Source organism: Plectropomus leopardus, chromosome 3, assembly GCF_008729295.1.
Source record: "Plectropomus leopardus isolate mb chromosome 3, YSFRI_Pleo_2.0, whole genome shotgun sequence".
NCBI lineage: Eukaryota > Metazoa > Chordata > Actinopteri > Perciformes > Serranidae > Plectropomus > Plectropomus leopardus.
The window spans coordinates 1,061,786-1,085,945 of NC_056465.1; the positions used below are offsets into that span (position 1 = coordinate 1,061,786).

The 24,160-nt window shown below is 40.1% G+C and overlaps 1 protein-coding gene across 1 annotated transcript in view; it reads left to right on the forward strand.

Moving 5' to 3' along the window:
- ptprfa (protein tyrosine phosphatase receptor type Fa) overlaps positions 1 to 24,160 on the forward strand; it is a 223,900-nt gene that overhangs the window by 62,437 nt on the left and 137,303 nt on the right. The window contains 1 exon segment of the mRNA XM_042512701.1: positions 2,489 to 2,630. Within this exon segment, the coding sequence (XP_042368635.1) occupies positions 2,489 to 2,630 (142 nt within the window).

The following is a 24,160-nucleotide window of genomic DNA, read 5'->3' on the forward strand; positions in this document are numbered from 1 at the left end:
ATTATTGTTATTATTTTTCTCTCCCAAGAATCGCATTTTTGGAGGTCTGAACAAAAACTCATGAAAGTTTGTACGCCCGTGCTGCCTGGCGACAATTTTTGTGGTTTCACAAATGGGTGTGGCAAAACGGCTCCACAGTGCTCCTAATGTGTAGCCCCAATGGCTGGTTTCACCTACAAATACGCAATTCGCAAATTTGTATCATGCCCAGACGCACAAAAGAGGCCTCTTGGACCCACCCCCCAAACCCAACATGAGATTGGCCATTTTGAATAATGTGCTGCTTCTTGGCGATTTCAGGACACATATACTTTTGCTATCTTGTCCTACAGGATTCATCCGATTTACTTCAGAATTGGTGTGTCCATTCTCAAACCCTTGGTGATGAAAAGTTTTCACAGGTCCGTGCAAAACTTTTGCAGTTTTCCCATTATGTGGCGTATAATTCACCAGTCTTGCCATACAACAGGAAATTGTTGTAACTTTGGTGTACAGTGGTCCCTCCCTATAACGCGTACTAACGCGGTTCACCTTTTGCAGCCTCGCAGCTTCGCAGATTTTTTTTTGTGCAATTTTGCATGCTTTTTTTTTTTTTTTTTTTTTTTTTTTTAATAGTGCATTGTGTTCTGCGTCCTGATTGGCTAAGGGACTGTAGACCATTGTCAATCAATCTCCTCCGTGCCGTGTCTCCTGTACAGTACAGAATGCGTTCAGCTTGCCAAATTTAAAGCCTTAAAAACATCTATAATAAAAAAAATTGTAAATTGTATTATTGTAAAAAATAAAACTGACTAATTGAACTAACTGACGGATTTCGCCTACTACGGTTATTTTTAGAACGTAACTCCCGCCATAAACGAGGGACCACTGTACGTTGTCCAATCTGCCTGAAAGTTCAGAGGTTTGATAGGGGTTCCGCCATGAACACATCTGTATAACAATATGATGATAGCACACCACCTAGTGGCCACAGGAAATACCTTTTTTAAAATACTTTTATCAACTTGGCCTACACAATTAATGGGATCCAGCTGAAATTTTGTCTGTATGACCGTAAGACCTATCAATTGAAAGTTATCAATTATCCGCACAAAACTTTTAAGGTTATCCTGTTATCTGGTGTACAATTTTGATGTTTTGCAAGAAGACAGGACATTGTTGTAACTTTGATGTACATTGTCCGATCTGCCTGAAACCTCATTGGTTACATTAGGGTCCCGCCCTGTATACATCAGCATGAAAATATTTACTAGTCATGATAGCGCCACCTACTGGCAACAGGAAGTAAGCCTTGAGAGGCAATTACCATTGGATTTACATAATATTTACATGGTTTGGTCAACAAATGATGTACACAAAGACGACATGGAATTTGTCTCTTCTCCGCCGCCACCTAGTGGCCACTGGAGGTACTACACCCTGTGAAGTAGCTCACTCCAGGGTCCAAACTCTTTGTGTGTATTGTCCGACTTTCACAGAAATAAGCAAGCGCATTAGCTGGAATCCCACCAGTACCCCGACATACAGGGGGGTGCGAGGGCCCATTCTTTGCTGCTTGCCGCTTTAGTTTCTTCTTATTGTTGTTATTCTTTACATATTTTACAAAATAAAGTGTACAATGACAAACCCTCACTTTAATCTTGTTGGACTTGGAATTGTTTATTATTGTCTATTCATGATTACACTTCATTAATACATAAGCCATGTTGGCTTCTTGCTTACATTGCTTTAGTTGTAGCATACTTGCAGTGGCTTGGTAAGTGAGGTTGTTAAAGCTCTACACCTTGTCTGTCTCTCCTTGGAGTAGGACTGAGAAACACTGTGCGCTATAGCTGAAGGAAAAATATGAAACTTTCAAACTGAGCTGAAATGAAATGAGTGCTCATAACTTCAATAAATAAGTTAAATGAACAGTCTCATGCTGCGTTTTGTGTTTATGCTGTGTTGTTAAGCGGGGGAGTAGCTTTTGCTCTTACACACATTGGAGTTCAGCAGAGTAAGAGATAGAGGAGGAGAGGAGATAGAGTAGAAGAGTTTCATGGAAGTTAATGAAGGATTGGATGGAAAAAAAAATGCCTTGATCGGCCCTGCTCCAGTGTTTGAGATCAGATCAGGACATCCTTTGTAATCACTGATTACCACTGTAGCTGTGCAGTGCTCTAAACGGATACAAGCAAATGACAAGAGCCAGGAAGAGCAAAAGAGAATGACTTATTTGTTTTAATTTTGGTGGACCTCACTCAAAGGAGGGCTGTGTTAAAACAGAAAAATTGTTTTGGACCAACTATGAAATATATATTTTCCAAATATTTATCTGTAGAACTTCCTTGAAATGTCTTTGTTCTTTGGGCACATGAGAAAGCTGTCTCCTAGGTGAAACACTATAATGTTATATGGGTCTGCAACAGAGATAAGCAAAACAGACATAATTTGAATGAAAATGTCACAGGTGATTACTTTAACCCTCCTCTGCTGTGTTTCTGGCCAGGTGATTGAGTTTGATGATGGCTCGGGATCCGTGCTGCGTATCCAGCCTCTCAGGACCCACCGTGATGAAGCCATCTATGAATGCACAGCCACCAACAGTGTGGGAGAGATCAATACCAGCGCCAAGCTCACTGTCTTAGAGGGTAAGACCTGACTGCACTCTCACTAATGTTCTACACATGCCACACATGTGTACTCATGCCTTCTCTCAGCCTGTCCTCACCTCCCTGACCTTGCCAACTGAAGGAGGTTGTTATGTTCATGTAACACTGTTTTACCTCAGTTTTAACTATTTAGGTCAACTCAGTTTAGTTAGTGTGCAACAGTGTCCCACGTGTTGGTAATGGATTGAGTTCTAACGAGAGTTGTGACCTGTTCCCACCACAGGGACAACCAGTACAGTACCAGAATTAGGAGGACGGACAGACAGCAGGCCTACTTGTTATTTCATTGATATTAAAAACAAGTTTGATTAGTCTGCTTCTTGGCTAGTCAGTTTAAAAAAGTGTGTGTGCAGATAATCACGGAGCAAAAGGCAGCCAGTATGTGTGTGTGTGGAAAGAAATGGTCTCAGTGAGAAATAAATATGCCACCAAAATGTCATATTTGTTGACATGATCCAAAATGTACTGATTATTGAAAATGAATTCATTTTATGGATATTACTTTGGATGGAGGTGCACTGGGATTTTACCAGCTCTTTCTTCATGCATCTATCACAGTTGTTCCACAGTAAATTCAGTGGCTGAATGTTCTATTTTTTTGAGGGTGAAAATTGTATCTAAAATGCCGTTTCTGACGTGCTTATCATCTTGTTTCTTCAGAGTTGGTGGAAAAGCAAACAGGAATGCACAAAAGACACTTTTGTTTCTCGGTTAGTTGAGTTCCTGTACTTCCATGCTTGCTGGAACTGGGACTTGCATTGCCCTTCCATGAGGTCTGTACCATATGTGGTAGACAATACGTTAGAGACTCATCTAGACTCATTCATGCAGGCTTGTTTGAGTTCTATTCAAACCACTTGGGTCAAGTCAGTTCATGTTGCACTGAGTCCTGGTACATGATTCATTTGGTTTAATAACTTGAGTTGAGAACTAGAAGTTTTGCAGCTTTCCAAAAATACAGCAGCTGCTGTCTGGTACATAATCTATATGATGATTATTACCAATAGAGAAATACATATTCTAACCAAAAATTACTAAAAATTTTGTCACCTGTTTTTTTCTTAATCTTTGAAGTGTCTATTTTAAGATTCTGCCAGGTCCCAAGGTGACATAATGTCCCATGGGGTTTATTTTTCACCCTTTATAACACCTTTCCCGAACCCGATCCTGAAAAAGAAAAAAAAAGAAAATGGCAAAACCTTTGAAATTAACAGCATACAAAGACAAATGAACACATTTTTCCATACAATTCTGACCTGAGGAATTCAATAAAAAATTTTATTTTTAGAATTCAAATACATCTTGACTCTACATAGGGACAAATGAAGCAAAAAAACACGCGTCTATATTTTCCTTATATATTGATAACCTAAGGCCCACTGTTGTAAAATTGTGAAAAAGCTGCATATGCACTCACACAATGAAAGAGCTCCAGCCCTCTAGGGGCGCTGAGCTCGGGTAAAGTTGGAAAGATATTGACACATTTGATCTCAGGGGATCAATAACACAAGTATGATTGAAGGGAGACCTCTAGTGGTTGTAGTGAATTTCAAGACTGTACAATAAATAACTGAAGATAATCGGTATTATTTCCAATAATAATTCCGAGAGCACAATTTATTTTTTTAAGTAAAAGTCATGACGCTGCACTGCACAGCAGTGACATTATTGAATTACCTAAAAATCCCCTGTATACATACAAAGGCACATTTCCCTAACTAAGTACTGTAGCATAATCACTTGTAGACCATTGATGTGTGAGGTAAATTTTGTGCTAATACACCATATAAAAATTTAGTTGAATATTTTCGCTCTATGGTGTTGCACTTTATAGACGACCATCATCTACTAAGCACTCGCCTGACAGCCTGCTGCTCATTAAGACCGATGTAAATAGTTCAGCTTGGAGGACAGCTATTTTAGATGAAAATGAGGGTGTATCTCGTTTTCAGTCCAACTGTGTTTCCCTTTGCATTTGTTTTCGTATATGTAGCGTGTTTCTCTATATGTAACTCATTTCTGTTTGTGGCGAGAGACGGGTGTGAGAGTATCAGAGAGTTTTTGGTCAGATTGTACACTTCAACTATATTGTTGCCAACAACGCCACCTGGGGAGTTTCGCCCCAGGAATTAGTTTTAAACCAATTTCACCTTTAAGGCACGCAGTTCGTTTTACTCAAGGCAGAGTAGACACGGTTCCGTTCAAACAAGCATTCTTTATTTTAACAATCGATTTAAAACACTAAAAACACCATTCACACAGGGACAAATCAACGGGGGGAACTAAATTAAAGCTGAGGCTTACCGGGGTGCGTGGGCTACTGACTGATACGGAGAATCCCCAACCAAAAATATAAACACCCAAACACACGTGACAGTCACACACAGCACACACTCTGTGAGGAAACCCAGAACCCTGGGGAGCACAGCACACGAGAAGGGAGGGGGGAACCCCGCCACCAGGTCACCACCACCACCACCGGACCTCAGCAACTAAAGGGAAAACAAAAGAAAATCAGTGGGGTCGCAACAAAATTCAACGAACAGAAATATCAAAAACTTATATACAAATCAGAAACTAACAAATACAACCTACCAACCACAAATGAAAGAAATAAAGACAAATACTGAAAGAAAAACCCTCTGCCCAACCAAAATATCAAAACCAAAGAAATTAGATAACAAACTAGGCAAACAGGCAGAGAAACTAAATAAGTAATTAATGAGAACAAAAACAAAAAAATAAACAAATGTGGGGAGGGATCTAACCCCACTATTCAATCACTACATTAAAATTGGTGAATAAATGGTGATTAAAACCTTGGTGCAGAAGCAAAGAAAAACAGGGAAGGCAAAAACAGAAAGCATAGCACCAAAAGCAGCATCTAAAACAAGGACAAAGCAGCAGCGATAAAACAAAACAAAAAAAAAAGCTGCAAGCAAAGCAGCGGTAAGACAAGCAGCGGTGAGACAAAACAGCAAGAAAAGCAGCAGCGTTAAAACAAAGCATGAAAAGCAGCAGCTGCCCCCTGTAGCTGTGGCAATGTGTCGCTTTAAACCCCCGCACCCGATCAGCTGATGCCGACGTCACTCGCGCACTGTTGGCCAGCTGACGCTCATACACTCTTGGGCGGCTGGGATCTGAGGACCCGACAAATCATCATCTACACATTCACACGTGCTTATAACAATTAGGAATGCGGGAGGCAACATACCGGTTAGCAGGGGTCGGCTGGGTATGACACACCAGAGGAAGGGAGAGAATCACGCAGCTACTGGCGTTCACCTACAAGCATGCAATTGTTAGCTGCGGTCATGACCCACCGCAGCAGCCATCTAGGTGACACACACACACAGGAGTCTCTGGAAGCCCCAAGTCAGCCGCTCTGCATGACACACAAACATTAACTCCTGGCCACATGAGCCGAAAGCAGCAGGTGAGCAGACAAACCGCGTTACCTGTCCAAGCACAAAGGTCCAACCCGGAAGTGACGTCACCCTCAGGAGCAGCGAAAGAGAGCTGGCAGGGAGGGATCGGCCCTTTTATAGGAGGGTGCGCCTCTGGTGGTTGGCTGTGGTGTTGCTAGTTAGGCAGGCTCACCCACAGGTCTCTATACTGCCACATGTTTATGCAGTATGTTTCTGTTTATGCAGCATGTTTCTGTTTATGCAGTGCATTTCTCTCTATATGTAACTCCTTTCCCTTTATGCAGCACGTTTGCCCTTGTTGGCCACCATGGACTCTCACCCCTGGTAACCTGATGGAGTTATATGGAGGGTGGTAGTAGGTGGGGCCCATGTGCACGGCTGACAAAAACTTGGATCAAGGGCTGACTTTCAATAGATCATAGCCAGGCAGCTGCTCTGCTACGTATGAAACCCTGACCCAGAATCCGGTTGTCTGCAAGTGATTAGGCATCAGGTTCTCCACAAACATGCAATGCAAGATAGGAGAGGGACAACCATCATCCCTCCGCACCTCAGCCTTGTCACGAACGGCAGATCACAAAGATCCGTCACACTGCTGATCAGGTGACTGACCAAGGCCTGTCATCCAAGGCCAACCGAAGATCGGCAGCACTATAGTGTTCCTCTCGTACTGAGCAGGATTACTATTGCAACAACGCATCGTCTGTAGGGTAAAACTAATCTGTCTCATGACAGTCTAAACACAGCTCACGTTCCCTATTCATTGTTGAACATCCATTGTTTGGTGAATTCTGCTTCAAAATGATGGGAAGACCCGACACTGAAGAATCAAAAAGTTACGCCACTATGAACCCTCAGCCGCCACAAGCTAGTTATACCTGTGGTAACTTTTCTGACACCTCCTGCTTAATACCTCAAAAGTCAGAGGGATCGTGAGGCCCCACTTTCACGCTCTGTATTCATATTGAAAATGAAGATCAAGCAAACTTTTGATCTGTGTTTCAAGATGGGTCGGGTGGGTTGCCAACATCACCGCTCAACCCTGGTGCCTTTTACACACCCAACACTCTGCCCTGGTGACGGAATGCGGTTGGAGTGCACTGAGGACAGAACACTCCAGTCGACAGTTGCATTCAGAGGGTAAGGCCAACACCGTGGAAAGGTCCCAAAAAAGGGGATCCTCCCACACAAAGCGACCATCCCCAACCCACCAAGTTTCATGTCCTCTTGAACTCTCTCTTTGAACTTCTTTTCAACTTAAGGTACTTGTCAACTATTGGCCTTGTGCCGGTATTTAGCCTTTAGATGGAGTTTATCACCCGCTTTGGGTTGCATTCCCAAACAACCCCGTACTGAGAACACTGGACCCCTGCACAATTTTTTGTTTAAATTCAGTCTTTTTTCTTTTACCGGATCGGGTTTGGGAAAGGTGTAATAAAGGGTGAAAAATAAACCCCATGGGACATTATTTCACCTTAGGAACTGGCAGAATCCTAAAATAGATGCTTCAAAGATTAAGAAAAAAAACAGGTGACAAAATTTTTAGTAATTTTTGGTTAGAATATGTATTTCTCTATTGGTAATAATCATATAGATTATGTACCAGACAGCAGCTGCTGTACTTTTGGAATGAGTTACATATAGAGAAACGCGCTACATATACGAAAACAAATGCAAAGGGAAACACAGTTGGACTGAAAACAAGATACACCCTCATTTTCATCTAAAATAGCTGTCCTCAAGCTGAACTATTTACATCGGTCTTAATGAGCAGCAGGCTGTCAGGCGAGTGCTTAGTAGATGATGGTCGTCTATAAAGTGCAACACCATAGAGCGAAAATATTCAACAACTAAATTTTTATATGGTGTATTAGCACCAAATTTACCTCACACATCAATGGTCTACGAGTGATTATGCTACAGTACTTAGTTAGGGAAATGTGTGCCTTTGTATGTATACAGGGGATTTTTAGTAATTCAATAATGTCACTGCTGTGCAGTGCAGTGTCATGACTTTTACTTAAAAAAATAAATTGTGCTCTAGGAATTATTATTGGAAATAATACCGATTATCTTCAGTTATTTATTGTACAGTCATGAAATTCACTACAACCACTAGAGGTCTCCCTTCAATCATACTTGCGTTATTGATCCCCTGAGATCAAATGTGTCAATATCTTTCCAACTTTACCCGAGCTCAGCGCCCCTAGAGGGCTGGAGCTCTTTCATTGTGTGAGTGCATATGCAGCTTTTTCACAATTTTACAACAGTGGGCCTTAGGTTATCAATATATAAGGAAAATATAGACGCGTGTTTTTTTTTGCTTCATTTGTCCCTATGTAGAGTCAAGATGTATTTGAATTCTAAAAATAATAATTTTATTGAATTCCTCAGGTCAGAATTGTATGGAAAAATGTGTTCATTTGTCTTTGTATGCTGTTAATTTCAAAGGTTTTGCCATTTTCATTTTTTTTCTTTTTCAGGATCGGGTTCGGGAAAGGTGTAATAAAGGGTGAAAAACAAACCCCATGGGACATTATGTCACCTTGGGACCTGGCAGAATCTTAAAATAGACACTTCAAAGAATAATAAAAAAAAACAGGTGACAAAATTTTTAGTAATTTTTGGTTAGAATATGTATTTCTCTATTGGTAATAATCATATAGATTATGTACCAGACAGCAGCTGCTGTATTTTGGAAAGCTGCAAAGTGAGTAGCCTCAGTGAGTGTAACATGATGTCTAAAAGTACTTTAAATGGTCAAATGACTTGAGAAGCACTATTTAACCGCAGGCCATTTACCATTGGTTTAGTGAGTCGTGTCATTTATTTGTATGTATTTAACATAATTTTTACCTGATAGTGGGGTTCAGCTTCTCCTTTCGGACTGCTGACACTGCAGTCAGCGGAAGAGTCAGTTACAGTGGACAGCAGTAGAAGAGGTCATAATTCCAGTGTGTAGTTCAAAAGTAGCTACACCAACTTTTAACTCGGAGCATCAGAGCAGCAAACAAACTAGGTTTGCTGCATACAATAGCACAGCTACAGGAAAAAAAGGAATGGCAAAAATGATAAAATAAGTTTGTAAGTTCCCTCTTGCTATGCTGTCATTTTGCTTGCATTTCAAACTTAGTCCATATCACTAGCTGGTGTATTGTCTGGGAATCTCACCATGAATTCAGTCAAAACAGTTTATTTCATGTTATGCCTTGGATTATATCTCTACCAAAGATACAATCTGCTACATTGACAGACTACAACAGACACAGCTGAGAGCTGAGCTTCCTGTGTGATTAAACAGAATGTATGTGTGTGGCTTGACTGATAGATGTCCCAGTCCCAGATAGATACCAGTCTCTCTGTGTGATGGTGTTTTACTGAGCAGGAATGTTGTGAAAGGGATTTTGGCAGAAAAACCTCCTGTAGGTATGAGACACACCTCTGTTCTTTGCCGGCAGCAAGATGGTGCCCAAACACATTTACTAAATTGACACTCTAATTGACAGACAAACACAACACAAAAGGGCTGTCAGACTGGCAGCCTTTTTCAAACCACTTAGGAACCCATTATACTTATCGTGCCACATAAATATTGTCAGCAGTAAACACAGCCTGAGGCCCCACAGCTCTGTGCACCAAACAAACAGGCCTGAGGAAAGTTTCAGCTCCAGTACTGCTAAGATTGGCTTAACTGTCACTAGCATTAAATATAAAATTGATTTCAAATTTTACCTGCAGAGAAAACTGAACTTCATTTAAAAACTGTTAATATTAGAGATAGACCTTTATTTCCTCCTTTGCCTGTTTTTTTTTTTTTTTTTTCGACAACTCCACTTCAAAAAAATGGGGATGCTGTTTAAAATGTAAATAAAAACAGTACAAAGATTTGGAAATATTGTTCAACCTTCATTTAGTTGAATACAATAGATTGGCAAGTTATTTAATGTTCAAACTAATGAACTTCATTGGTTTTTGCAAATATACATTAATTTTGAATTTGATGGCTGTAACACACTCCAAAAAAGTTTAGATGGGAGCAACTAAAGACTGGAAAGCTGTGGAATTCTCAACAAACATCTGTTCAGAACATTCCACAGGTTAAGAGATTAGCTGGTAACAGATTTAATAATCATGATTTGGTATGAAGGAACAACCTTGAAAAGTTCAGCTGTTCACCAACAAGTTTTTTCATGTTAAGGGGTGGGCAACAGTCCAACTGTTTAAGAACAGCATTTCTTGACACACAACTCCAACAAATGTTGGGGTTTTAAACATCTAAAATCCATAATATTAAAAGATTAAATTTCAGTTTTCAATTTTATCTATAAAGCTCATTATCACAAAATCACAATTTGCCTTAGAGGGCTTTCCAGCATACGAAATCCCTCTGTCCTTAGACCCTCACATCGACTATGGAAAAACTCATCTGTAAAAAACCCTATATCAGGGAAAAAAATTATAGTAAAACAGAGTAATCTCTGCAGAAAAGGGGCAATGCCAAAAGCCAATATTAAATGCTTGTGACCTTTAACCCCTCAGACTGCTCTGCATTTGAAATGGACATGACTGTATGAAGGATATTTCTTGCATGGGGTCAGGAACACTTCGGAAAACCATTGTCCGTAAACACAGTTCATCACTGCATCTACAAACTCCAGCTCAGATTCTACCATGCAAAGTGAAAGCCAAATATCAACAACATCCAGAAACATGGCCAACTTCTCTGGACCCTAGTTCATCTGAGATGGACTGACACAAAGTGGAAAAGTGTGCTGTTGTCTGATGAGTCCAGATTTCAAATTGCTTTTGGAAATTATGGACATCATGTCCTCCAGTCTAGAAAGGAAAAGGACCATTTTGATCTTAAGCAGCTCAAAGTTCGAAGCCAGCATCTGTGATGGTGTGGGGGGGCTGTTAGTGCCCATGGCATCATGGGTAACTTGCACATCTGTGAGGAAACCAAGAATGCTGAAAGGTCCATACAGATTTTGGAGCAACATATGAAGCCATCCAGGTGATGTCTTTCTCAGGGATGTCCCCTGCTTATTCCAGTGAGACAATAAGACACATTCTGCACGTGTTCCAACAGCGTGGCTTCGTAGTAAAGGAGTGCATCTATTAGACTGACCTGCCTGCCTGTAGTCCAGACCTGACTCCCACTGAATGTGTATGGTGCACTGTGAAGCACAAATTCTGACAACAGTGACCCTGGACTGTTGAGCATCTGAAGCTTCAAAACAAGCAAGAATGGGAAAAAAAATCACTTTGAGTACTTTAACAATTAGCATCCTCAGTTCCCTGACACATACTTACTGTTGTTAAAGGAAAAGGTAATAACACACAGTGGTAAACAAGCCCCTGTCCCAACTGTTTTGGAACCTGTTGCAGGCATCAAAATCAGAATGTGTGTATACTTACAAAAAACAATAAACTTTATTGGCTTGGAAATAAAATATCTTGCCTATGTACTGCATTTGATTGAATATAGGTCAAAAAGACTATCTCCATCAGTAAAACAGCAGACTTGTGTCATACTCACCACCCCTCTTTTGTGACCTGTTGCAGCATTTGTGAGACTTCCTCTTAAGCGTGTCTCTAGGCGAGCCGTGGTCTCGTGCAGGCCCCCTTTGAAAGGAAAATGAGCTTGCTCAGCTGGACCAGCTGGTCTCAGTTGGTGATTGCTGCAGCGGTTTCTCACATCTAATAAAAACTGTCGACTATAGATAAGCTTTGTCTGTAAATAAGGATCGGTATGTCCACAATCATCCAAAAGCTGTTACAATCTTTGCAATTATCATTCATTACATTTTGGAAGGACATGATCTGTGATTCATGAGACAAGCTGCTCCATACAAAGAATTATACATATTCTTGTAGTATTCACATTTCAGAACATGTGATGGGCATAGCCGACAAGAGATGTGCTGGTTACATGGATCGATGTAAATTGTATCAGTGCGCTTCACAAATCTGTAAACACATCTCAGCATTTTCAATTTACCATGCTTCTATCCTTCAAACAGTATAAGCTGATGAAGTTGAAAAGCTTCAGTATTTTCGACAATGAGACTTACTTCCATCCTTTTCACCATTTGGTGTCACTACTATAAAATATGGTGGGTGTGGTTTTTTGTTTTGCTTTATGTTTTATTTTATTTTTATTCAAGTCAAAGGTGGTGTACAGCATTTAACAATATACTTTCTCTTAAGTAACAGAAAATGGAAAACAAAAGAAAAACAGACATATTACAAAAATAAAAGTGGTATTTGTGTACACACAGTGGACCAGAGAGGTTACAATACAGTTTCGGCTTATTGCCTAAAATCTGATCTGTGAATTTATGAACTCAGTCCATCCTTTCCAACATTTTTCAAATACATCACTTTTGAGTCTCAGAGTAAATGTTAATTTTTCCATTACAAAAGTGTCATGCATCACACTGTACCAGTCTGTCAGCCCAGGTGGTCTTTGACCACTTTTTTGTAATTGCCTCTTTACTGACTACCAAAAGCCCTGTAGTTGAGGTGGTATCATTCTCAAATACAAAACATTAAAACAGAACTCAATCTTAATTTGTAAAACTTTTCCATGCTGTCTCGGATTGACTTCCATATATTTTAATCTCTGTGCAATCCCCAAAGACATGATAAGGATTTGCTGTCTTTGTCCCACAGCCTCTCCAACAAGCTGTCTGTCTGTCTGTATTCTTTAATGCTGGTGTTTTAAAGAATCTAACAAGGTTTTTCCAAATAAACTTTCTCTAGGACAATGAGTTAGTAGACTTCCATTGCTTATCATTTAGGTTTTCCCACTCCTCTGTTGACATAACAAAGTTGCCCTCATTTTCCCATTTTTCTTATATGATGTGCTAACCCCACTTAAATCTTGCCTGGTTCCGATCTGTATGCTGAGATGTTTCTTAATATGCTAAAGCCATATCTGAATTTTTCCAGATTTTCTTGGCTTATTTTCTTATTAATGTAATATCTTAGCTGTATATATCACAATAAATCATTGCTGGGCCATACTGCACCTTTAAATTTTGAAAACTTTTAAGTGTAGATTTCTATTTTTTGCCATTCATTTTATTGAGTTTTTTAAAAAATTATACCAACAAAGAGATGGTAAAGACATCTATATCTATCTATCTATATATAGATGCATACACATATACACATACATGCCCATACACACATGCACACGCTCATATATATGTAGACACATACAGATACAAACGCACCTGCATACATATCTACATACATGCACTCATACCCACATGTTCCTGTACACAAACATATACCTCTACTAAGAAGAAAAATAAATAAATAAAAGATATTTTTTTTCTATCTACATAAATACAAATGCATACACATGAAACAGAGCCTGCAAAAATAAAAAAATAAGAGAATAGCAAATTATAATACAATAGTAATAGTAAGTATATATGTGCGTATATGCATACACACACACATATGCTCACACACACACAAATGAAAATATGTATATATATGCACATACATACGCACGTGCACCCACGCATCTAAAAAACACATTGGGGGTACTACACATCAAAATGGGTTACTGAAAAACATAGTTGTTTTAAATGCATCAGAATTAAGTGGATGGTATTGCAGAGGCTGAAATTATGTTTCCCCAGGTGTGTTCAGCATTGAGGATGAGTCCTGGAGCTTCAGATACCTAATAAAAGGGCCCCATATACTGTGAAACACATCTTATTTATCTTTCAGTGTATATGTAATTCCAAAGGCAAACAAACAGTCATTTCTTTAAGCCAGAGTCTAATACTTGGTCTCTGAGTGCTTTTCAATGTCCTATAAGGACCCATGGTGACACAGGTGTCACACACCCTTTAAATGCTGTGGAAAGTTCCCAGTAGAGCTTTATGTTTGAATTTAACTGATGCAGTCCCAAAGTGACATCCACTTAACATACTGGCAAAGTCATGTGACAGTATGTGATTGGTTGTCCCCAGGACATCACTTCCAAAATGGTGGCATGCCTGGTGAGCACGTAAGGGGAAACTAGCTAATTTAATTAATTTAATTTTTTTTTGACAGCAAAGGTATGTTTCAACCCATGTAACAATTTTAATCCTTTAATAACATGTCCAAGATCACTTTTATGCTGTTCTGACCAAATTCCTTAAACAAATTGATATATAACAAGTTTAGGAAAAATCGGTGTGACATACATGTCACATCAGGCCTAACCTAAAAAAACAAAAAACTGTCGCAGAAAATGCCATGTGACGTATTTATCACAATAAGAAAAATGGCAGGGAGTTGCTCAAATAATTAAGCTTAGTCTGCACCTTCTCTTTAGCTGAAACACTTCTTGGTAAATAAATATACAAACACACAAACAGGATTTTATTATCCTATGTTGGTCCTGTTTCAATATCTTTTTTTATTTTGTAGTATGAATAAGCAGAAACAGTACAGTGTTCAGGATGCACTTCAGATCATCACTGGAGAGGACAGTGATTTTGACAGATGTAAAACTAGCTTGGATGAAGACCCTGAGCACCCTGATTACACTCCCAGCAAAAATGAGATAGAGAATGATGAGTCAAGTGATTTTAGCGATTCAGACAGTAGTGATTCTAATGATTTAGAAGAAGTACCACAGTCAAACATGGACCCAGGGCCGCAAAATACATCTGTCCAAGAAAAAAAAAAAAGTTTACTTGGAGAAAAAAAAAAACTTTCGAAGGCCCTGAGTGCACATTCAAAGGAGAAAGTGTCACACCTCCAGGTGATCTTCCTACCCCCCTTGAGTATTTCAGAAAGTTCATAACACCAGAAATGCTTGAGTTGCCGAATGAACAAATTTGTACAGCATGCAAAAATCTGAATGTCAAATCAATGCTAACACCACTGTTAAAGAACTGGAAATACTGATTGGCCTCTACCTGCGCATGGGTCTTTGCCAAATGCCAGGAAATCGTTCATACTGGGAAAATGATACAAGGTGTCCTATGGTGGCTGACAACATGTCACGCAGACCCTGCTGGCATCTTTACATTTTACAACTCTGACTTGCCAAACAAGCGTGTACAGGACAAGTGTTGGAAGATCCGCCCATGGCTTGATCTGTTTCGCAAACAATGCCTGGAAATCACACCAGAGGAGTACAACTCCATTGATGAACAAATGGTGTCCTTCAGAGGGACACACAGCCCAATAAGACAGTATGTGAAAGGCAAGTCCCATCCTTGGGGATTGAAAATTTGGGCTTGCTGCTCTTCCTCTGGAATTCTCTATGATTTCATGCTCTATGAAGGTGGTACTGGGAAGAAAACCTCACTTGGCATAGGTGGCGATGTTGTGGTCAAACTCTGTGAAACACTCCCATCAAACCAGAACTAAAAAGTATGTGCTGACAACTTTTTTTCTTCAGTACAACTGGTGCATAAGCTTCATCAGCGACAGATCTACTTTGTAGGAACCCTCTGTAGCAATCCCTTGGCTGGTTGTCAGCTTGAAGATGGAAAAAGTCTTGCTAAGAGAGGCAGAGGATCCTTTGATGCCAGGGTGGAGAAAGAGGAACCTATTGTCATTGTCAAGTGGTACGACATCAAATCTGTCACCCTGATCTCATCATACAGTGCAACTGACAAAGCACGACGCTGGAGCAAATCAGACAAGGCATTTGCAGAGGTCAACAGGCCACACATTGTCAAGGAGTACAACAAATTCATGGGGGGGGACTAGACCTCCATGATGCATGCGTCGCACCTGAGGTCACGGAGATGGTACCTCTACCTGTTCTGGCAAACCATCATGCTAGGCCTTGTCAATGCATGGCTAAACTACTGCCATGACTGTAAACTACTCAGTGTGCAACAGCCTTGACACCCCATCTCCTCCACCACCACTCAAGAGAATTCGTGTTGGAGTCCCAGCTGATGTTCACACTGACAACATTGTACACTGGCCTGTGAAACGTGACAAATGTGGCCGCTGCAAATTGTGCAAAATCAATGCAACCACCACCCTCTGTGACAGATGCAATGTGCGACTTTGTTTCACTGAGGACAGAAATTGTTTCAAATGTTACCATACAGCCTAGACTGACAAAGAATAGTTCAGGCATGGTGTAGATGATACAGATGTTCAGGTTCCCTCCAGTGTTTTGTTTCTGCAAAGTCTTAAGTTTACCTCATATGTTGTTCAGTTTTCTACAGCAGTAGCATATTATTGAAAAGACCTCTAATATGAGGTTGGTTTATTGTTTTATTTTTCAGTTTGCACATTTTTGCACATGTTCGAATAATAATTTGTTGCTAAACCTTATTAACAAAGAAGTAATTTTGATTTATATTGTGAAAATGCAAATAAAAAAAGCCAACTCTGTGTTTCTAAAGAAGAAACTGTCAAGTGGATTTATTTTCAAATAACATATATAATCTATAATAAATTTCCTAGAAAGGCCCAATGTAACATATATGTCACATTACAGCTCTTGGACACCAGGTGGTGTTGTTACAAAATAACATCAGAAATGATGTTCTATGTGGTCCACCTGGTCTGTTTTATATCCAGCATAGTTTTCCCTTAAAGAAAAATGGGTCTGGGTTCTTATGGCTTAATGCTATACTCCTCTTGGCTTATAGAAAACAAGCGTCTATAAAAGTTTGCTCACTGTGGTTTAATTTATGTTCCTTCTTATTCTAATTGGTTTGGATGTATTGTTATTAGTAACTATTTCTGCATAAGGTTCTTTATACAAAAGTCTCACCCATTTACAGAAATTGCCACCTAGCCCAAACCTAACTAGTAGTTTGAATAAGTATGCCCATTTAACCCTGTCAAAAGCTTTCTCTGCATCTAATGACAGAGATGGTGTATCTGCTTCTTTATGTAGGGCAAGCAAAATGTTTAGAACCCTTCTAACATTATGAAAACCATGACAACCCACGATGAACCCATTTTGATCTCCATTTATAATCCCTGGTAAGAGATTCTCTCATCTTCTGGCTAATATTTTGTATAAGTTTTTACATCTGGAGACATCTACATCTAACAGCATGCATGTCCTTGTTCAATATTAAGAAAAAGTCAAGTTCATGAGTAGGCAGCGTGGGAAGATGAATAAAAAGTAAAATGTTTTGCCAACGGATTAAATTCCCCCCAGACATCAATTATACCTAATTCTTGCATTATACTGTTGATTTTTCTACAGAGTCAGCTGCTTTGAGAACTGGGTCCCATTGATGAATCTAATTTAGGATTTAATGTAACATTCAGATCACATCAACAGACAACCAGGCCATGAGACTTGGTTGATATTAGATCAAAAATTTGCTTAAAGAAGGCCCCATTTTCTCCGGGATATACATAAATTCAGAAAGGTTATTTCAGTCCCCTCTAGCCTGCCACCTACCATAATGTTTCTACCCTCCTTGTCTTTAATTTCGATCTGTACCTCAAAGTTTAACCTCTCTTCTATCATAATTGCAATGTCCCTTCTGGGTCCAGATTTATAAGAAGCTGAGAAGACTTATTTAAAACCAACTCTTTTTAGTTTGGCATGTTTAGTTCTGAGAAATAGGTCTCCTGGAGAAAAAAACATTCCTGCCTTTTCTCTTTTTAACTTCCTTAAAATGTGACTCCTCTTCATGGAATTGAGAATACCATTCATGTTGTATGATATTATTTTAATTAAACTTTTAGCCATTGTAGTTCTTTAATATTGATTTCTGACATGATTTTATGGTATCCTTGCCCCTTTTGCTACACAAACACACACATAATTCCAACACTGAAATAAAACTTTGGAACATAAAACAGGTTATAAGAAATAGTAACACAAGGTGTTGTGATGGTTTTGAGGGATAAGCTTTCTCTCCAATAGGGATAGAGGGCCCTTTTCTAGGAGCAGTGAGTGGAAAAGCACCATAGCTGTTACCCCTCTTCTTATAATTTTTACTTAAATTAGTAAGTATGCATAACAATAACAATAATATGCAAACTAGGAGACAAAGTCCAATTGTGAGGAGAGATAATGATAAAAAATAAATACATTTTAAAAACATAGTGTGATATTCTGTCAGGTCTCTGTTCATGTGTTTGAGTCCACCTCCTATTTTATTTTTATATGTGTTCTCATTGTGTTTAGTGCAACTTTTACTTCCTGAGTTTTCCCGCCTTTTTTGATTGCTTCATGTGTTTCACCTGTGTTTTGTTTAACCCACCTGTCTGCAGTTAGTAATCAGCCTTTGTGTATTTAAAGCCCTGTGTTTCCTCCTTTCAGTTGCCAGATTGTCTTTGTCACCCCAGTGTGTTCATGCTTTCCAGCCTTTCATTGTGTTTGCTTACCCAGTTCTACCCAGTTCTTGGATTTTGGACTTTGGACTTTGTTACTTTTTGTGATTTCCCTGAATGGACTTTTTTGCCTTCGCCGACTGCCTACAAGTGAATGACCCCTGTTGTCTTCAGTAAAGATATGGATTTGATAAACTGTGATCGGTGTTTGGTGCTTTTCTCTGTGAGTCCCAGTTTTGTACTAAAACGTTACAAATAGACAAAATAAACATAGGCTCCCCCCTTCGTGTTTAACGAGTCCAGTTATTAGGAAGGAAATGCTGTCTTACATTTACACTCACCCTCAGGTTGAGTTTTACTAAGACATGAATGTACCTCATTCGTGAGCGTGGAGTAATCATCCTTATACTGATAAGTCAAAAACATCTAACTTCTCCTAAAAGCGTCCAGCTTCCTCTTGTATCCTTCACTTGGTGTGGCGAGTTCAGTCTCCCTTCCCTGGGTGGCCGTGTGCCAGGTCAGCTGTCTGATCCTCTCTGTCACGGTCTCCGGGGGCTTGAACACTTTAACCAGGAGACACCTCGCTGCCATGTCTTTGGTTGCCTCCTCTTAGCCTCTGCTCTCATCTTGATAAAAGACTCTCAACTTTGCAAGCAAAGGAGTCTGAAAGCGTATCTTGTTTTTCTTCAGGACTCGTTTTGCCTCCGCATATACCTTGCGTTTTTTCAGTACTTTTGGAGCAAAATCATGGTCTATATTTACCCTCTTCCCCTGAAGTACAAAGCCCTGTTTCTGCCAAGCTGCCTTCTCGATATCCTCTTTGGTCTGATAGCTCGAAACTTGACCACTACTGATCTTGGCAGTGTGTCACGGACGGGTCAAGGACGCAGTGCCCGGTGCGCCCTTTCAATCTGCAGCAGTAGCATATTATTGCTATCTGGAGGGTGAAATTTCAAGCTTCTCTTTCAGTACCATCTCGATGAAACCACTCATGGCGGATGAGTTTTCCTCGGCTCCCTTGAAAGTACTGTGAATTCTGATGTTATCTCACCTACATACATATATACATATACACACACACACACACATATATATATATACATCCAAACATATACACACATAAATAATAAAATAATAATAATTAGTGGAGCAGTACACGTTCACATCTGGAGATGTATTGCTCTTGAAGCAGCTATTTTTTTCAGGAGTATAAAAAACCTGTGGATTTTGTATCTCACACTAATAAAGTCTTTTTGTGCATCTGTTAACAGTAGAGACCACTGATCATTGTTGAACTGCATTCTAAGATCACGCTCCCATCTCTCTGTAACCAGATTGGTGTTGGCTTTGCTATGTGCCATTAAGAGGTTATAGGTCAATAAAATATGTTTGTGATTAATTCCTTGGGTTAATAATGATTCCAGTTATGAAAGCTTTGGTTTTTCCAGGGATCTACGTAATAGTGAGCGTATAAAGTGTTGCAATTGTAGATACCTATAAAAGTGTGTACCCGGTATTTGGCAAGAATCTTACAATTGCTGGAATGACATGTGTGTCACCATCTTACAGGTCACCAATTTTAGTTATATTATTTTGGGATCATACTTTAAAACCCTGGTCTTTTGGGACAAATTCTAAAGAGGAATTAGACATTATAGGTGTAAGTGGAGACAGAGGAGTCTCGTGTTCTAAATAATGATTGACTTTTCCACAAATTTTAATTGAGTGGATTATTATTGGGTTATCTGTAGGCCCATACTTCTTTACATTTTTAATGTTAAAACAGTACGGGATATGCAAAAGGTCTTGCCTGTTTAATAGATTAAATAGATTTATTAGACTTTCTATCTGTGTCCAGGAGGGGGTTTCACCTTCTCCAGACCAGTAAAACATTGGTCTAAGCGGGGCGGCCCAATAGTACAGCTGCATATCAGGGAGTCCCAAGCTTCCAATTTCTATTGGAACAGAGGGTTTATCTTTTAATTGCTGGGACCTTGTTAGTCCATATGCATTTCCCCACTATTTTATTGTATCTATTGAAAAAGAAATCCAGAAGGCCAGTTGGGATTGATTGAAATAAGTACATGACTCTGGGGAGTATGTTCAGTTTAATTACATTTACTCTACCCATTAGACTGAAAGGTAGAGTTGTCCATCTCATTAAATCTTTTTCAATCTTCTGTAATAAGGGTAAATGAGTTTGTACAGGTTGCTAAGGATTCTGAGGTATTTAATTTAATAATTTAATTAATTTAATTCTAATTTTGTAGCCTAAAAAACTACTGAGGCCATCAATTAGGTTTAATAAGACTTTAACTGAGATGTCGGGGTGGGTTAAAAATAGGATGATATCATCGGCATATAAAGTTACTTTGTGTCTAGTATTTCCAATCAAGGTTCTGCTTATGTTATTGTCCTCTCTGATTTTTTGAGTCAGTGGTTCCAAGATAAAAGCAAAGATCAGAGGGGATAAAGCCTTGTGTAGTACCATGTCCGATAGCAAAGGGGTTTGATATAGTTCCATTAGTACTCACTCTAGCTCTAGGGTTATCATACAGGAGTCTTATGCAGTCAGTTAAATACAGTACTTGCCAAAGCTGAAGTGTTTCAGAACTTTAAACATATAAAACCACTCTACGCAATCAAACGGGTTATGTATGCCATTAAAACCTGAATAAACTAAACTAAACAAACCTGCGGCCGCTGCAGTGAGGATACAACCCCTGCACATGGGGTGACTCTCTATCCACTCAGCTGGCCAGCGCCCCAAGATTGACTTCCTTTGTTGAATACTAGGCATACTATCTGCCCCTTTATCACTTATAACTCAAAACAAGAATAGCCAATTACTGTGGCTTTAAAAATAAACTGAGGGGAGCTGCTAATTTGGGCTGCTGGTCTTATAGACGCTCAACCTCGAAGTTCGGGTGTGTTTTGTTTTTTTAAACAAAACTTTCTGTGATGCCCAACTCAGTGTCACTGTGGGTGTGTGTGTGTGTGTCTGTGTGTCTGTATGTCTGTGTGTGAGGGTTTGTCATTGGATGTAGTAGATTTGTAGTTGACAGGGGGGGGCGAAACAACACCCCCCAAACTCCCAGGGGTAAGCAGGCCAAGACCCAAGCCACCAGAGCACCCAACAGCCCCCCAGAACACGACAGACCCAACACCACGTGCCCCAGAGACAGCCACGCGCCCCACCCAGGGGGGAACAAGCAAGGGAGCACAGAGGCAACACCCCCCCGGCCAGGGGAAGCCCACAGAGGGACAAGGGACAGGAGGCCACAGGCGCAGACAGGGTCCAGACCATCCCAGAGCTACCCAAACCACCGGCAGGGCAACTGCCACACAGCAGCAGGGTCCAAGCAACCACCCAGCCCAGTCCCGCACAGAGAGGCCGACCACCAACCCAGAGCCACCAGCGACACCCCCGCAGCAGAACTGACGCCACTCCCCCAGACCACAGACCCCCCGTCCAGCCCTGCAGGGCCAGGGACAGAGGCAGTGGGAGACCCCCACCCCGCCCCTGCCGACCCCCCGTCCAACATGGATGCAGGGTGTATGCATGTGAAGGTGTGTGTATGTAGATGTAGGGTAACAGCAACATTATAGAATATTAACATTCTACAGTTACATCATAGCATTGTAGAACTGTAACATTCTACAGTAACAGCAACATTCTACAACTGTAACATTCTACAGTAACAGCAACATTCTACAACTGTAACATTCTAGTTACATCATAACATTCTAGAACTGTAACGTTCTACAGTAACAGCAACTTTCTACAACTGTAACATTCTAGTTACATCATAACATTCTAGAACTTTAACATTCTACACTTACATCATAACATTCTATCACTTTTACATTCCACAGTTACATCATAACATTCTAGAACTGTAACATTCTACACTTACATCATAACATTCTATTACTTGTGTGTGTGTGTCTGTGTGTCTGTGTGTCTGTATGTCTGTGTGTGAGGGTTTGTCATTGGATGTAGTAGATTTGTAGTTGACGGGGGGGCGAAACAACACCCCCCAAACTCCCAGGGGTAAGCAGGCCAAGACCCAAGCCACCAGAGCACCCAACAGCCCCCAGAACACGACAGACCCAACACCACGTGCCCCAGAGACAGCCACGCGCCCACCCAGGGGGGAACAAGCAAGGGAGCACAGAGGCAACACCCCCCCGCCGGGGGAAGCCCACAGAGGGACAAGGGACAGGAGGCCACAGGCGCAGACAGGGTCCAGACCATCCCAGAGCTACCCAAACCACCGGCAGGGCAACTGCCACACAGCAGCAGGGTCCAAGCAACCACCCAGCCCAGTCCCGCACAGAGAGGCCAACCACCAACCCAGAGCCACCAGCGACACCCCCGCAGCAGAACTGACGCCACTCCCCCAGACCACAGACCCCCCGTCCAGCCCTGCAGGGCCAGGGACAGAGGCAGTGGGAGACCCCCATCCCGCCCCTGCCAACCCCCCGTCCAACATGGATGCAGGGTGTATGCATGTGAAGGTGTGTGTATGTAGACGTAGGGTAACAGCAACATTATAGAATATTAACATTCTACAGTTACATCGTAGCATTGTAGAACTGTAACATTCTACAGTAACAGCAACATTCTACAACTGTAACATTCTACAGTAACAGCAACATTCTACAACTGTAACATTCTACAGTAACAGCAACATTCTACAACTGTAACATTCTAGTTACATCATAACATTCTAGAACTGTAACGTTCTACAGTAACAGCAACATTCTACAACTGTAACATTCTACAGTAACAGCAACATTCTACAACTGTAACATTCTACAGTAACAGCAACATTCTACAACTGTAACATTCTACAGTAACAGCAACATTCTACAACTGTAACATTCTAGTTACATCATAACATTCTAGAACTGTAACGTTCTACAGTAACAGCAACATTCTACAACTGTAACATTCTAGTTACATCATAACATTCTAGTACTTTAACATTCTACACTTACATCATAACATTCTATCACTTTTACATTCCACAGTTACATCATAACATTCTAGTACTTTAACATTCTACACTTACATCATAACATTCTATCACTTTTACATTCCACAGTTACATCATAACATTCTACAACTGTAACATTCTAGTTACATCATAACATTCTAGAACTGTAACATTCTACAGTAACAGCAACATTCTACAACTGTAACATTCTACAGTAACAACAACATTCTAAGACTGTAACATTCTAGTTACATCATAATATTCTAGAACTGTACCATTCTACAGTAACAGCAACATTCTACAACTGTAACATTCTAGTTACATCATAATATTGTAGAACTGTAGCATTCTACAGTAACATCAACATTCTACAACTGTAACATTCTACAGTAACAACAACATTCTACAACTGTAACATTCTAGTTACATCATAATATTGTAGAACTGTAACATTCTACAGTAACATCAACATTCTACAACTTAACATTCTACAGTAACAACAACATTCTACAACTGTAACATTCTACAGTAACAACAACATTCTACAACTGTAACATTCTAGTGACATTATAATATTCTAGAACTATAACATTCTACAGTAACATCAACATTCTACAACTGTAACATTCTACAGTAACAACAACATTCTACAACTGTAACATTCTAGTTACATCATAATATTCTAGAACTATAACATTCTACAGTAACAGCAACATTCTACAGTAACAACATTCTACAACTGTAACATTCTAGTTACATCATAATATTCTAGAACTGTACCATTCTACAG